This window comes from Balaenoptera physalus (assembly GCF_965194825.1).
Source record: "Balaenoptera physalus genome assembly, chromosome: 4".
NCBI classification, from domain to species: Eukaryota; Metazoa; Chordata; class Mammalia; order Artiodactyla; family Balaenopteridae; genus Balaenoptera; species Balaenoptera physalus.
Window position 1 is genome coordinate 146140233 of NC_138891.1, and position 15702 is coordinate 146155934.

The 15702-nt window shown below is 58.3% G+C and overlaps 1 protein-coding gene across 18 annotated transcripts in view; it reads left to right on the forward strand.

The window, feature by feature from the left end:
- The window catches only part of PCBP3 (poly(rC) binding protein 3), a 212629-nt gene extending 197623 nt beyond the window's left edge, over nt 1-15006 (forward strand). For 10 of the 18 annotated variants that reach the window (XM_082461046.1, XM_082461045.1, XM_082461035.1 and 7 more), the window contains 5 exons: nt 8668-8746; nt 9181-9240; nt 12068-12120; nt 12917-13086; nt 14240-15006. In XM_082461046.1, coding sequence (XP_082317172.1) covers nt 8668-8746; nt 9181-9240; nt 12068-12120; nt 12917-13086; nt 14240-14276 — 399 coding nt within the window. In that variant the 3' untranslated portion in view covers nt 14277-15006. The remainder of the gene's footprint in view (nt 1-8667; nt 8747-9180; nt 9241-12067; nt 12121-12916; nt 13087-14239) is intronic. The other 8 variants (XM_082461049.1, XM_082461043.1, XM_082461037.1 and 5 more) reach the window with 3 other exon arrangements.
- Nucleotides 15007-15702: the final 696 nt, after the last annotated feature.

The window sequence follows — 15702 nt, forward strand, 5'->3', positions numbered from 1 at the left end:
TGTAGATAGGCTGGGCCGCGAGGTCTGCGCTGCTGGCCCGGGCAGCAGGGTGCGGGGAAGAGAGGGAAGAGGTGGGTGGGTTTGTGTGCCACGGCCGCAGGCACAGCAAGCTGAGGTCCGACCCGAGAAGTGTCCTCTGTCCTGGGAAGGCGGGTCCACGTGTGCTGCTCTCGGAGAGCCAGTGGGGGGCGGGCTCTGTCCAGGCAGAGGGACTGCAGGTGACAGCAGTGCCCGCCCACCTTGTGCAGACGCTCTCGCTTTTGAACTGGCAGGTGAAGAGCCGGCCGCCTTAAGACGTAAAGTCAGGGCAGGGAGAGTTGTAAGAATTCACTGACACTGAGCACATGTATGTATTGGAAGTACAGAGATTCAGTTTACTATCATTGCAGGACATTTCTGTTGAATAGAAAAGGAAAACCAACGGCTTTTCCTTTTTAAAAAAATCCTCATTAAGCAACACACATGAATCAAAAGTCAGAGAAAGCTGATGGAGACGGGGCTGGGGGCCGTCCTGATGCCACGTGGGGGATGCCTGCCCTGCCCATCCCAGACGACAGTTGGCTGTGACCCAGGGGACGGCAGGTGCTGGAACCCGGGGAGGGGGCTCGTCACCCATGTGGAGTGAGCAAGCATAGCACTGGTGGGGTCGGGACGGGCACTGTGGCGTGTGGGTTCCGTGGGCCCCAATAGAGCGCCCGCATGGGGTGACGGAGATCAGAGGAGAAGCCGGTTTACAGGGTGGCACAGCCTTCACTCCCCATGGCTGGTGGTCTTGTGCAAGCTTCTGTGCAAAAGCAGACTCAGAACTCAGCACGCTCGGCGGTCTGGGCCGTGAGGGACGGTTTACCCCAGAGCAGGTCTGAGCTGAGGCTCAGACCAGCAGCCCACGGCAGACCTGTGCTTCCCTGCTGCCCGAGGTCTCAGCGCTCCAGGCCCGACTTCCTGGTCTGGAGCTCCTGGTCTGAAGTCCCTCGGCTAGAGCACACGCACCTAGCGAGGCCGAGGGACTTTGATTGGCGTGGTTGATTGGTTTTTATATCAATTGGTTGTTTTGCTCTTTCCATGTGATTGTCTCGGTATCTCTTAAAAATGGGTAGTTTCAGTTTTTTTTCGGATTTTAAACTAATTTATAGCTAGCTATTACATGGTTGCCTCATTGAGTTTGACAGAGATTTGAAACACTTGGTTTTTTATCGTGAAAGCACTTTTGTGCAGGACCCTGCGTTCTCCAGAGCCGCACGTGTGATGGAGCAGCTGTTAGGACAAGAGAGCAGGACTTTGATAAATGCTTTTCTTGCAGGAATGGAAACTTGAAGACTTGGACCATCACTAAGAATCGTTCAAAACAAAATTAAATGGTGACGAGTGACCATGGCCAGGAAGGCAGTTTTATCTGAGCTTAATATTCAGTAGGAATTTTTTAAAAGCTTCATTTCTTAGAACGCAAATATAATAATTACAGGAAGTACTAATTTATTTTATAAGGTAACTGAATACACCATTTGAATATTTCAACCCCAGTGGCTGACACACAACCCACTGTCATCTCAGCAGCTAATTCCTTCCTAAATCAGGCACAGACTTTGAGAAAATACACTTCTTAGAGCTGAGCATTTCTTCATCTAGAGCTAAAATGTGCGTAGTTTTTCCTGCTTTCTGGTTTAACCTACGTAAGAATCAGGGCCCCACCCTCACCAGTCTCCCTCCAGGTTCTTGCCTGCCTCGGCCCTTGTTTTACCAGAATCCTTCTGGAAGCTCATAGCTCTTGGGCATTCGGAGAGGCCAAGGACTGCTGGATGACTGGGCCTGTCACAGCTGCAGGCCTTGGTCACGGCTGGCGGCCAGAATGCTCCAGGACGGCCGCCCATGTGTCCTGCCCGAGGGGTCGGGTGTAGTTTCAGACACAAGGAAGGACCATGGTGGCCACAACTCAGGACGCAGGAGCAGATGCGAAGCCTGGACAGACACAGCATGGCCACCACCGCTCTCTCCCACCTCCGCTCTTTCTGTCCCTGTACTGATTACACCGGGAAGAAACTGGTTTCTTCTGGGAGAAATCAGTCAATGTCAAGCATGCCCTCCCATGTGAATCTTATTTCTACTCTTCAAAGTTTCCAAGTCACTCCCTTACTTAGCATCCCCTCATTAAAGGGGTGCTGGAAGCGAGCAGAATCGAGACCAGAAGCCAGCTGGGCCGGCGGCCTCCCTTGGAGCCTGGGCTGGTGAGGACATGGGGCTTCGAGGGGCCCTCGCCAGAGCTGGGGGCCAGGAGCAGCAGAGCTGTCGGTCCCCGCGACGCTGGGTCTCAGCAGAGGGTGTTGAGTATCTGGGGGTAGATGGACGCCATGTTAGCCGGGAAGCTCGTTACTTAGAGAGGTAGCAGTGGGGAAACTGGAAGCGAGTGAGTCATAGTAAGTAGAAGAAACCAGTGGGAGCGCACAGCTAGATCCCGTGCAGACGGTGGTCCCTGGGTCTCTGCTCACAGTGGACACAGCCGGGGATGGAGTGCGTTCCCCGCCCACCTCCTCGGTGTCCCCCTCCGGGAGCCCGCAGGGAGGTGCCATTGAGGCTGCTCTTAGCATCGTCTAGTGAGAGCCCTGCACGGCCACCCTGCTGACGCCCGCACCTCTGGCTCTTTGTTCTTCCAAGATCGGAGGATCTTCAATCCTCTCCTTTCGCAGCTCGGAGTGGTGGGGAGGTGCCCCGGCCCCACCTGCCGCAGAGCAGGAAACGGGCAGGTTAACTCTTGCCCCCGCCCCTCTCCCCGGGATTGCACACCCTCTCCTCGGAGCTGAGCTCTTCAGTGGCCGGGCCTTCAGCCCGCCCCTCCCAGAATCAGAATCTGCATTTTCACAAGACCCTGGGTAACTTGTTTGCATGGAAAGTCTGAGAAACACCGATAAGGAGGACTGAGAAGGAAGAACACAGATCCAGTTGAAGTCCCAGGGTTAACGGATGGGATGGAGGGAGGGAAGCTTCTAAGAGATGAGCACAGAGAATTTCTCAGAATCAATAAACAAAAAAATCCTCACATTCAGGAATCCCAACAAATCCCCAACTCGATCAACCAAAATCCATTTTAGACGTGTCCAAGTAAAGCCACATGACACCAAAGACCAAAAGTGTATCTTCCAAGAGGAGAGAGAGAAGGAATATTCTAAAGGAGCAATTGTGGTGGCAAAATAAAAGAAAACAACTGTCAACCTAAAATTCAACCTCCAGAGGATCTCCCAAGTTACAGATGTTTTCAGACAAACAACTGTGACCTTCTAAGGGATGCCCGTCAGTAGAAGGAAAATGATCCCAGAAGGAAGACTATAAATGCAAGAAAGAATGGTGAGCAAAAAAAATTACCATTTCTTTCCTTAACATAAGCACAAATCATAAAGAAAACATTGATATTTTTGACTACATTAAAATTTAAACATTTGGGTCAATGAAAACAAACTTTGTAAAATCAAAATCAATGCTATCTAATTGCTGGGATTAACATAACAGAACTAAATGGGCACCAATCGCATACGTAAGATTAGGATGTGGCTGAGGGGATTAAAACATCCTGTAGGTCGTTGTATCGTTCAGGAGGAAGGCAAAGATATTGAATTAAGACTAAATGTACGTGTTAAAATTTCAAAGTGGTGACTATCAGAAACATGTTCACTTTCATAACTTCCATAAAGGTACGGAGGGGAAAGTGGGTGACAGGAAAAGATTAATCAGTACAAAACAAAGGGAATGAAAAAAAAGAAAATAAACCCTTGAAGATCAGGGCAATTAAAAGAAGATGACAGAAATTAGTCTACATCTGTGGGTAATTGTGATCAAAGCGGGAGAAACTTTCCAGTTAAAAAACAAAGGCTATCAGAAAGTTTTTTAAGAAAAGCTAAACAAAGAGACAAGCAAACAAAAACAAAAAAAATCATTTTTTTTTTCAAGAGACACACCTAAAGAATAAGGACCTAGAATAATTAAAAGAATAGAAAACCTATTCTAGGAAAATACTAACCCAATGACACAATACACCATTATTATTGTTAGTGGGGAAAAAAAAAACTTTAAAGGAAATTACTTAGTCATTACTTATTGATAAATGCTTCACTAGAAGATAAAACAATTTAAGTTTGCACCTAAAACATAGCCTCAAACATATATAAAGGAAAAAATTAACAAACCATTAAGAGAATTTAACAGATGTTGCAGTGAAACCTTAACAGACCTCTTTCAATGAAGGCGAAGTAGACAAGTACAAAGAGATTCTGACAGTACAACGTGAGCCCGAGTTAACCGACGTGCACCGAACACTCCCCCAGCACAGCTACTGAATTCATGAAAACGTTTACAAAGCTTGATCACACACTAGACCGTAAAGAAGACTCACCATCTTTCAAAAATTGGAATCAGATAGATGACTCTCTCCCCATAAAGCAAGTAAATTGAAATCAATAATTAAAAGGTGAATTTTTTTAAAAAATCTTGTCGTTATTGAAAGTTAAAGAAGACCAGAAGACCACAGTGAATGGAGAGACACACGATCCTCCTGGAAACGACACCAAAGATCTTCCCAGGTTGGGGTACAGATGCAGTACAATTGCACACAAAATCCCTGCAGGCTGTTTTGAATTTTACGTGAAAGAGCAAAAGCCAAGAATCATCAAGCTAGTTATGCAGACAATATCTGATAGGATAGTCTTTATAACGTAAACAAAAAAAAAACACTCCTTATGTACCAAGAACTTCAACACGAGAGAGAAAAATTTAACACTTTTAGAAGAAAACAATATCTTTCAGTTCACAGATCAGGGAAGGATTTCCTAAAACAGAAGCACAAACCATAAGGAAAATAGTGATGAATTCAACTACATTAAAGTTTTTAAATTCTGTTTCTCTCAAGGCTCCATAAGGAGAGTGGGGAAAAGATCTTTTCAGCACATATAACTGAAATAGGATTAGTATCTGAAATACATAAGTTCACGTGAATCAGCGAAAAACAACCCAATAGCAAAATGGGCAAAAGACATAAGCATTTCACAGAAGAGGAAACAGGACTTGCAGACTAAACCACGAGGTGGCGCGTCCCTAGATGTGAGTGCCGGTGCGTGGCATGTCCATCTGGTGCTGACTCGTGGAGCTGTATGCTTGTGAATCCTTCTGACTTCAGTATTTGTCCGTGTTGAGTATTTGTCTATGTTTTATGTTCTGACACAGAGTTAAGTGGAAAAGGCAGTTATGGAGAAATGTCCGTGACGTGACGCCTGCCCGCTGGCTTCGCCCTCCACCCTCCCCTCCAGTCTTCCCTCCCAGTGGTTTGTAGGCACTGGCCAGATTAGAAAGTCTGGTTCTCTTGTTTTGTTTTGTTTTGTTTTATGGCAGAAATATCTCAAAAAGTGGGAAGTGCCCTTAGCACTTTGTGCTGCTCCCTCCTTTACAAATGTAGAAATGGAGGCAAAGTTAAGGGCAGAGCCAAGACAGAGAGATGCCAGCTGACACCCATCGCCCACCCACTCGCGGGACAGGTGCTCCTCCAGGCCCCACCGTCCGGTCAGTCCTTCCCAAGATGTCACTTTATATTCGTGGGTGCCTGAGAGGGCATCTATTTGCTGGTGTGGCCACTGTTTCATACAAAGCAGCAAATCCATTGCAGTGGGACAGGTCAGGGCCTGAATCACTGAACTTCTGAGTGCCAGACTCGCCAGGTGTGAGCGGAGCCCACCTCGCGGGTTATCTGGCTGTGCCCGTGACACGCGTGGCCAATGGGCTCATCCGTTTAACCGTGAGCAGGTGATGGAGGGACCGGAGGAGCACCGCGGGTGCAGGGGCTGTGGGTGGCCAGGTGGGGATGCCCCGCTAGTTTGCGATGTTCATTCACCCCAACTCACGTGGGCAGCACTTCAGCCTGCCCATCCCTCACGTGGCAGCGGGCCTCGCAGGCGGGGGCACGAGGCCCACGGAGACCAGATGTGCCCATCTCCACAAAGCTGGTCAATGCTGGAGCTGACTCCGACCAGTTCTCCCGCCCCCAGAGCCCCGCTCTCCCCTGCCATCTTGACCAATGCACAGCAGTGCACTCTTGGAGACTCGGGGACAGATAGGAGAGGGCCCTGCCCTCATGGGGACCATGCCAGCCCGGCCATCGGACACATAAGCATGTGACGGGGGTGACATCGCAGACCAGGAGCAGAGAGCAGCCTGGCCAAGGCCCCTTAGGCCCTTCCGGTGCCGCAGGGCCGCCCCTCGGGCTCCTCGCTGGCCCCCGGCCCCCGGGTGAAGGGCTGGAGCCCCCAGGACGCCAGTCCCGCGCCAGGCGGCGCTTCTTGCACCAGTGCGGTGTCTGCACGAAATCCCAGTGACGGTCAGAGCAGGTGGCCTGCCTGCCCCGGGCTGGGCTCTGGACAGCCCGCTGGATGTTTGTTGTCTCCAGAGATGGGGTTTCCTCCTCCATCCTGGGAACCTGTGTTACCTCCTGGTGAGGAGACCTTAGACCCGGTTCCAGCGCTCCGTGTGGGTGGGCTCGGGGCGCAGACCCCGCCCGGTGTCCCCGTAACTCGGGGTGACGACGTGCTCAGGGGAGGCGGGGTGGCAGGACCCAGTCGGTGCCCCCCACACACACCCGCATGCCCCGACGCCCATGGGTCCTTGCCACCTTTCTTACGGGCCCCTGGAAAGAGGAGCTAGGGTGCCCGAGCCGCGCAGCGGGGTCTCCCACCCTTCAGCGCCTTCCCTGCAGGTCATCTCACCCGTGGCTTGGCAGGTACAGGTCCCCTCACACCTCTTGTCCCCAAGACTTGGGTTGGTGTCCCCATAGCGGTGTTTCCCGGGTGTGCTCTTCTGACACCTTTCTCAGGAGGCTTCTGTGCACGTCTGCCCAGGCCACGCTTAGCCCAGCGGTGTCAGTCACAGGGCGACCTGCCGCGCAGCAGGTGTGCTGTCAGCCCCCGGCCCCACCTCACTGGGGACCCTCAGAGCTGAATCTGACCCCAGGTCACCACGTCCCCTCCCCAGAGCTGCCAGGCATGACAGCTGAATCTGGGATGAGGCCGGTTCTCTCCGAGCAGGCCCACCCCCAGCGTGGGGAGAGGCCTGGGGTGGGGGAGGGCTGCTTTTATGATGGGCTTACCGCTTCCAGGGAGGGAGGGAGGGAAGAGACAGCCCTGCGCTGCGCTGGCAGATGCTACAGAAGCGGCCAGGAGACACCGAAGTTTGGCTACAGCGACAGCCCACCCACATCCCAGCGGCTGCACAGTGGAGGTTGTAACGGGAAGGTGTGCGCGGAGGCCACAGGCTGGGCACGACTCAGCCCCTGGACCCCAACCTGTGGATACAGGAGGAGGCCGGACTGGCCGGCCAGGGTGCCACCAGCCCTGTCCCACGGCCGCACCTGCCGGACACGTGACAGGGTGGCGGGCTCTCGGGAGGGGCCCCCCGTGGGGCAGCCGTGATCCCCGACGTACTGGGAAGGGGTGTTCGGCATTTGTTAGGAGAGCGCGCCTGGCCCCTGGGAGGCCAACAGCATACCCACTCCTCTGTCGCCCGAGGGCTCGCCCGTGAAGGCCAGGGACGTGGAGATCCCAGCGCTCGGACCTGCCCCCACCCCCGACACGTTCTGCAGAATGGGACCCACGTGGTGACTGGTCAGACCCTCGTCTCACCTGGGGATGCCCTTGACGCTCCCTGGGTGCCCACACCTGCTAGCCACAGGGGTTCCGTGGAGGCCCCATGCTGGCCTCTGGGCTCTGGAAGCATTCGGGCTGGGCTTCCTTTGTGAAGGTTGGGAGTTGAGTGCACGTCCTGGAATGTCCTGGCCCTCCCTCCGCTTGGCTGAAGATGTGGGCCGGACCAGTGGGTGAGCCAGGGCTGAGGATGTGCCCAGAAGTCTCCAAGGCCGGGGGGGGGGGGGGTCCCAGCATTCAGACAGCCCCTATTAGGTGGCCAAGGCGCACCACGTTTACCTTTATCTTCTGTTATTTGTAGTGTTTATTTAAGAAATGAAGCTCAGATAAAATAACTAAAGAAACTGCATTTCAAAGCCCCCACCAATGTCTAGTGGCTGGGGGATGGGGGCCAAGGGACAGGTGACAACGGATGGGGCATAGGGGGTGGGGGGAAGGGGTATAGGCGTGGGACCCCCCCGTAGGAGCCCTGCACCCTCTTGGCGGCCCTTGCAGCTCCCTTAGTGGAGCCTTCCAGCACTGCTTCCTGTAATCCTGGAGGCCACAGGGGGCGGGCGGTGGGCCCCACAGGTGGCCCCTCCAAGTCGCCCCATGGGTAGAGCGAGGGCCTGCGGGGGAGGATGCCGGCCGTGGAGTGGGCCAGGCCCAGGTTTGCAGAAGGAAGCCAACCCACCGACGTGAGTGGGTCCCGTGAGTGACAGCGTGACGTTGAGGCACTTGGGGCCCAGCGGGTCCTGCTCTGTGGCTCTAGACCCTCCCCGTGGAGCCCGGGGGCCCGCCTGGCCAGGGGCCGAGGGGGGGAAGGACTCAATGTGCCTGCCAACCAACCGCGGCCCATTGGTTATCCCAGGCCAAGTCCTTGCGTGCTGCTGCGTCTGCCATGTGTCGCATGGCCCCCTTTCTATCTATCTGTGCAGACTTCCGTTACGCGTTTTTAATTTGGTGTGACTTGTACTCAATGACAATAACCTTCTTAGCTCTCGTGTCCCTCCTACCCCAGCAGTTGACCAAGCTCCACCAGCTGGCCATGCAGCAAACCCCCTTTCCTCCCCTCGGACAGACCAACCCCGCTTTCCCCGGTACGTACCCAGCCGCCCTTTCTGACCTCCTCTCTTCTCACCTGGGGCCTTTCTCTTTCCGAGCGGTCTGTGTTCAGGGCAGTGAGCGGACCAAGCGCAGCTCTGGAGTGAGGGCCAGGGACGCGGCACTGTGCACGCTGCCGCGGGTGGGCGGGGGTATCTCTGTGCGTCTCCGTGACGGGGCAGTCACCCTACAGCTGGCCTTCCTGAAGGAGACACTCCCCCCCGAGGGTCCACCCTGCTCTGTGCTGCCCACCGGCCATCGGGGGGGCTCTCCTGCAGGAGGTGGTGCACCCGCAGGGCGGCTCGCCCGGGACGGCGCCCCCGTAGCTCGGAGCGGCACACCAGTCAGACTTTGAGCTTCCCTAGTTGAAGTGACCTTGCTTCTCTCCTTGAGGGCAAAACATTAAATCTGTTTCTTCTTTGCTCTCCAGGAGAAAAGCTGCCTTTACACTCCTCCGAAGAAGCTCAAAATCTGATGGGCCAGTCGTCAGGTAAAAGAAAACCACGCTAAAGGGAGAGCAAGCAGGCCAGGAAGGGACCTGGCGGGAGGAGGGGGCGAGGGGCCTGCTGGCCAAGCGCCTCGGGGAAGGGACGCCGGCGCCACCCAGGGCCGGGGCCCAAGTGGCTTGCCCCAGGTCTGCACACGCGGCTCCCAGCTTCCGCCCCGTTCCTGCTGGGAACGTGGTGGGTCGGCTCTGACTGGGCTCGGGGCACAGCTGCCCTGTCATCCAGAGGCCCCGCCTGTGTGTCACTTATTCTCCCAGTGGCACAGCGTGTGGGGGCCTGGAGTGAAGGGTTGACCACGCTGTGTGCCTTCCAGAAATGTGTTTCATGGGAGATGAGATCACTGTGGGCTGGATTTGCACTAAAACGCTCCCCGGACAGGGCGGGGCAGGGCGTGGATCCGCAGGTCCTGTCACCCAGGCTTGCAGCAGTGGTCGCGGCCCGCTGACAGGCCGTTGGGGAGCAAAGCCACTGGAGGCATGTGGCCCGGACCTGCCAGGTTCCCTGGGAGGGAGGCGCCCCCCATGCTCCCATCCCCACCCACACGGGCCTCGTGAAAGCCTGGGTCAGAGCAGAAGAGCGAGTGCCGGCTGAAGGGGAAATGCGGGAGAGGACTGTTGGCAGGGGTCGTAGCTGTCACCCCCGCTGGCGTGTTCCGGGCCTCAGGGTGCGTCCGCCCCTCACCCATCCCTCAGGACCACGTGGGCCCAGCTGAGGCCACGGGGCTCAGGAGGCGTCTCTCCAGCTGGGACCCCAGCTCTGGTGCTCCGTGCTCTCACTGTGGGTTTCTTCTCAGCGCAGCCTTTAATTAAGCTAGTGCAGAACTGAATGAGTGAAAACTAGAGTAGAACATTTATAGAGTGTTTCTGATTATGGAACTGGATACCAACCTTTACAAAGTTGTGTGTCTGGGGATAACACACGTTTGGGTGTCTGTACAGTTTATAACGTGATTGCAGATAATTGCCCAGCCATCGTCTCCAGGAGACGACCTGGGGACTCCAAGCGCCGGGCTTACCCGGGACACACGGCCCCCACCCCACCCCGACACGGCCCTCCCAGCACGGCCTCGGGGACGTGGGACCCGTGTTCACATGCCCCTGTGACGACCTCCCTCTCCAAGGCCCCGTGGACCCAGAGCGCTCACACACCACACTTGCACACGCACGCGCACGCTCCCGCCACAGCCGCGGGTCAGGGAGGCTGGGCGGTGACGAGAGGTGTCTGCTGGTCGTCCTCACCCTGAAGGCCACGCCACGCCGCTTCCCAGGCAGCTGGGGTTTGTGTTGGGGAAGCAGCGTTCACAACTCATGAGAGGGAAGCTCACCGCTGGGTTTGACTTCGGCACCTTTTGAAAGAAAGTCCCCTTGATGAAAAGTCATAAGCTAGGTGAGCGGCTGTGACCCCCAGCTTGTGTCACCCAAACCAGGAGGCACCGCACGGGACTTGGGACCAAGGAAATCTCTTAAGTGACATTTTTAAGTGTCACTAAAGATTGAATGTATATAGATGGTTGAACAACTAAGTAACTATTGATAATACCTTTATGAAAAGAGATAAAGAACAGAAACTCCAGGTTTAGCTGCGTAACAGAAAAATGATGGATGGTCTGGGGTGAGTTAGTTCGTTCAGCATAGCTGAGCCCTGTGCGCCGCGGGCCCCAGAACAGGCCCGGTCTCATCGGGTCCCTGTGTCCTTGACACCAATGGCCACGGCACATCTGGTTCCGGGGACACACATGCCGTGGAGGAGGGTGCCTGTGGGGCCGGGGGCCGGGCAGTCGCCTTTCTTGGGAACCCTCGGGGCCTTGCGGGGATTAGCCTGAGGGGCAGGGGCCAGGGAGGGAGGAGCATGGCGTGGGAAGAGGGCTCAGGTTCCGGAATATTCCGAAGGTGCGTGAGCCGGGCCTGCGATAGTGTGCCACAGGGAAGGCGGGTGGAGCTGGGGGCTCCGGGTCTGGGCTGAGCTGCGGGACCCACAACACTGGGACACACGGGTCCGGGGCAGGAAGAGCAGGGTCTCGGCTGTGGGTTTTGAGTTTGAGACGCCTCCTGACGGGATGGAAGCACCTCGTACACAGGAGTGTGTCTGCCCCAGCATTCACCCGCGAGGGCAGACCCTCCCTCCCTTCTGGGCCCCTCACAGCCCCCTGCGTTTTGTGGTCACTGTTTCCAAAGTAAGTGTGGATCTTGTCCTTGAACCCTGAGAGGCTGGCTCTGATTTGGTGGGTGCTGAGCTGACATTTGTGAAGACAGAAGCTGGGCGTGTGATGAGCTGGGCCTGGGTCTCAGCCCAGGATGCCCTGTGGAAAGGCACGGCCTCCCCTGCCTGGCTCTTGGGGTTCCCTGCCCGCCACCGGAAGCGCTGCCCGGGGGCGGGGGCCGCAGAGCGTGGGAGGGAACAGGCGCAGCCGAGGAGGCCTGCTGTCGGGTCTGGGGGAGGGAGGGTGGGCACCCAGGACTGGCGTGACCAGTGCGGCCCGTACCCGGGGCGCCAGGCAGAGCCACCAGGGTGTCTGTGAAGGGTGTCTCGAGAGACTGCACAACACAGCAGACAAGTGACATCATGTCATGCCCAGAACGAAAACGTGAACCTGCATCCTGCTGGGTTCCTTTTCCTTGTTTGAGAGACGCTGGGGTCAGGAGGGCGGTGGCAGTTTGGGGCTGAGCGCTCACAGGCCCCGGCCCCCGGCTGTGCAGACCCTCCCCTGGGCAGCCCCCGGCCCTGCCTGCCTGCCGGCCCAGCGGGGCCGAGCGCCGGGTGCAGCGGGAGCAGCCTTCTGCCCGCCTAACCGTCTCCCCTCGCTGTGCCCAGGTCTGGACGCCAGCCCCCCAGCCAGCACTCATGAGCTCACCATTCCCAATGATGTGAGTATGCCGGCCCTGCCCATCCTGAGCCCGTGTGTGCCCCTCCCCCCCCCGCCCTGGTTAAGCAGCTTAGTGCCCATGGGGGTGGGTGATGTCACCCCCGAGATACCAGCCAAGGAAGGAGCTGGTGGTGCTTCAGGGTTGACTCGGAATTCAGATGCCGGAGCTGCCTGGGGACCGCGGCTGCCCCCATCTGAAGGCCCTGCCTGGTTCAGGGTCAGCCCTGGGAGTAGGTGGCCCAGAAGTGCCCCATGGGCCCTCGGAGGGCCTCACACACTCCTCTCACACACTCAGTTATCTCCCAGCCATCCTCTGGATCCCTGGTTTATCTTAAGAATGTTGACTCCGATCCCCAAACCAAGACAACAGGGCAGGCGTGGGGCACGTGTCCTAGAGGGGCAGCTGCCTGGGTGAGGCATGGTGATGGCTGGGGACACTGCCTCTCCAGCTCCCGTGTCCACTCAAACATACATCCCTCCAGCCCGAGGGCGTGGCCTAGAGGGGCTAACACGGCCTCAGGCCCACAGAGGACGCTGGGCCAGGTGATGCGGCCGCATAACCGCTGTGTCTTGATTTGTCGGGACTTCTTGCGGTCGAGGCCAAGCAGAGGCCAGGCACCCGCGGCTCCCGTCCTCCAGCAGGAGGGGGGTGGGCGTGCCTCTTCCCTCTGGAGCCTGTGATGTGCTGGGGGTGGGCGGCCCAAAGCAGTGCTTCCTGCAACTTCCCCAGCGGCTCCGCACCGCACACGGGCTGCGGTGGATTCTCCTCTAAGAAGCTCCTCCGTCCTTTCTTCCAGCTAATAGGCTGCATAATTGGACGCCAGGGGACCAAAATCAATGAAATTCGACAGATGTCTGGAGCTCAGATCAAGATCGCCAATGCCACAGAGGGGTCGTCAGAGCGGCAGATCACCATCACGGGGACCCCGGCCAACATCAGCCTTGCCCAGTACCTCATCAACGCCAGGTGAGGCCGGCCAGCCCGCTCGGGCCTGCGCGGGGCGGCCTGCACGGGGCTGCCTCCCGGGGCTTCTCTCTCCCGGCTGTGCAGGGGCGCGGGGGGTGGAGCGTGACGGGGAGAGTCTCCAGGTGGACGCGGGCCCACACGCTCCTCTGCACTCTCACACCTGACCTTTCACCTCCAGTGGTGCCCGCACGGCCCCAGACAAGTCGCTAGGCGTTGGCGCCTCAGGCGGCAAACTGTGGGGAGGCCAGCGTCTCGGGGCGTCTGAAGCCAAGCCTCTGGGCCTCACTCTTCACAGCCACAGGGAGGTGTGAGGGCCAGCCTGCCTCCTGCCTGTCCCTGTGCAGTGGGAGGGTCCGGGCCCTGTGATGCCACCGCCAGCCTCGTAGCCGTGCTGCCAGCTCCGCACACCCGGGGAGGTCCCTGGGCTTTGGAGCTGAGGAGGGGCTGCTTCACTGGCCTTTCCTGGGACCTCTGGCCTTCTGCCCACGGGGACAAGCTGGGGGTGGCCTGGCCAGCACCTGCCCTGTGCCCACCCCACGTTCTCTGCTCGGCAGAGGCCTGGGTCTGGGGTCATTGAAGGTCAGCATAAAAGGCTCCGTAGTTTCAGGGAACAGGTCACTGCATTTCTCTGCTCTCACACATCTGTGGTTGTAAAGATCCCCCCACCCAGACGCTTGGTGGGCGGCTGTCAGGGAACCGTGCAAGGATCTGAAGTCACGCGCTGGGGCAGACGGAGGTCCTGTGGCCCGAGAGCCAGGGCGGAGCTCCTGGGCATAGCGGGCCCCACCCTCGGCCTCCCTGCTGAGGGCGACCACACCCAGGAAGCCTCCAGAGCCGCGCGGCACAAGGGCCCTGCGTCCCTCTCCCCGGCAGTGTCACTCCCATGCCCCTCCCGGCAGTGGCCGTAGAAACGGTTGTGGCAGCCTGGGCCTGTCCTGGTGGCTGTCGTCACCCCACCATGTGGTGACAGGTACACGGGCCCCTGTGGCCGGGAAGGAAGGCCCCGTGGCTCTGGTCCCTGATCCTCAGTTAGTGGCCACTGCGCTGTGAGCCAGGACCGTCCATGGCAATGAAGAGGGAGGGGCAAGGCTCTAAGGACTCCTCCGTCTGTGAGGACGTGGTGACCTGTGCCCTGTGCCCTTGTCTCTTCCAGGCTGACGTCCGAGGTCACCGGGATGGGCGCGCTCTAACCCCGCCGACGTCCCCACCGCTCGCCACCTGTGCAGACCGCTCACCCCCTTGCAGATATAGAGGTTTCTTTACTACAGAAGGTGTCTGTGCCCTAGAGATGCACCCACAGCGCTCTATCTGTGTCTGTGAGCCCCCGGCTCCGCCCCGACACTGCTTCAAGTTCACTGACGCCCGTCTCCTCACGCGTTGGCATGCCGTGTTCATTATTTTAAATGCTTTGGGGCCACTCCCATCTGTGACGTTTTAGAAACGTTGTTCCTTAGTGTCCGTGTAACTGTTTTAAGACTTGGTTTGACGTTTGGACGGCGCTTCCGGCAGCCGTCCCCTCCAAGCCCCAGGAGCTGTGGCCGCAGGGAGCTGCCCCTCCCTGATCCCTCGGCCTCGGCTCCCGTGGCCACGTGGGTCAGCGCCAGGCAGGGTGCACGTCTCCCTTTGTCCGAGGGCAGGAGAAAGGAAGGCTCAGGGTCCTGACCCGGGGTGCGGGGCGAAGCGGGGGTGCTGGGCCCCGGGCGTCTTCGGGGCTGAGAGTGGGGACCGGCCGGAGGTGCCTCCGCACCGCGTCCCAGCTCAATAAACGTTGTGCGCTGCCCCTCGGTTCTGGCTCCTCTCTGTGCCCCCTGCGCTCAGACCCCCCCGATGCTCGTGCGGCCGCCTGCCGCCCAAGGAGCAGCTCCTTCTCACCCAAATCGCGCTCCCACCCTCTCCCACCTTTAAACAAGTCATTGTCTGCCTTCCACGACTCTTCTGGTTTTACTTTTACAAAACTGCGTGGGGGGCAGCGATGCCAATCCCAGTCCAGCGTCGGGGAGGAAGGCTGCTGCCCCGCCGCGCCCCGGGCACGGTGGCCCTGCGCTCCCCAGCGGGAGCCCGCACGCGCCCTCCTCCCGGCTCAGTTCGCCTGCACTCACCCCGGGAGCCCGCTGCACCCCTCTTGGCGCTGAAGCCCTGGGGGGCCCAGGCCCGGGGCAGACAGCTCTGCCTGCTCGTGTCAGATGCGGGCTCACAGGCCCCGAGCAGGTGGGCGGCCGGGCGGTGAGGCCGGGCCAGCCCCGCAGGGGGCATCACCCTCCCCGCATCGCTGGGAGTCCGCGTGGCCAGAGGGCCTGCCCTGGTGCCCGCCCCTTGGCAGGAGGCCCTCCTCGTCTGCCCCGCTCCCCGGGCTCCGGCCAGGCCTCCGGTGCTCGGGCCGCCCAGGCACACTCCCCCGCCCTCCCTGGAGTCCCCTGGTCGAGGCTGGGTGCACAGCATAGCGGCGCCGGCCACACCGCAAGCCCAGGGTTCAGGGCTGCGGTTCACTCACGCACCCACCGGACACGTCAGCCACGTGCCGGCCTCGCTCAGGGCCCGGGAGGTGGCGGGGACGAGGTGGACGCGGGCCTTCCTCTGGGCACCTCGGTCAGCTTTGGGGCAGCGGGTGGCCGGTAG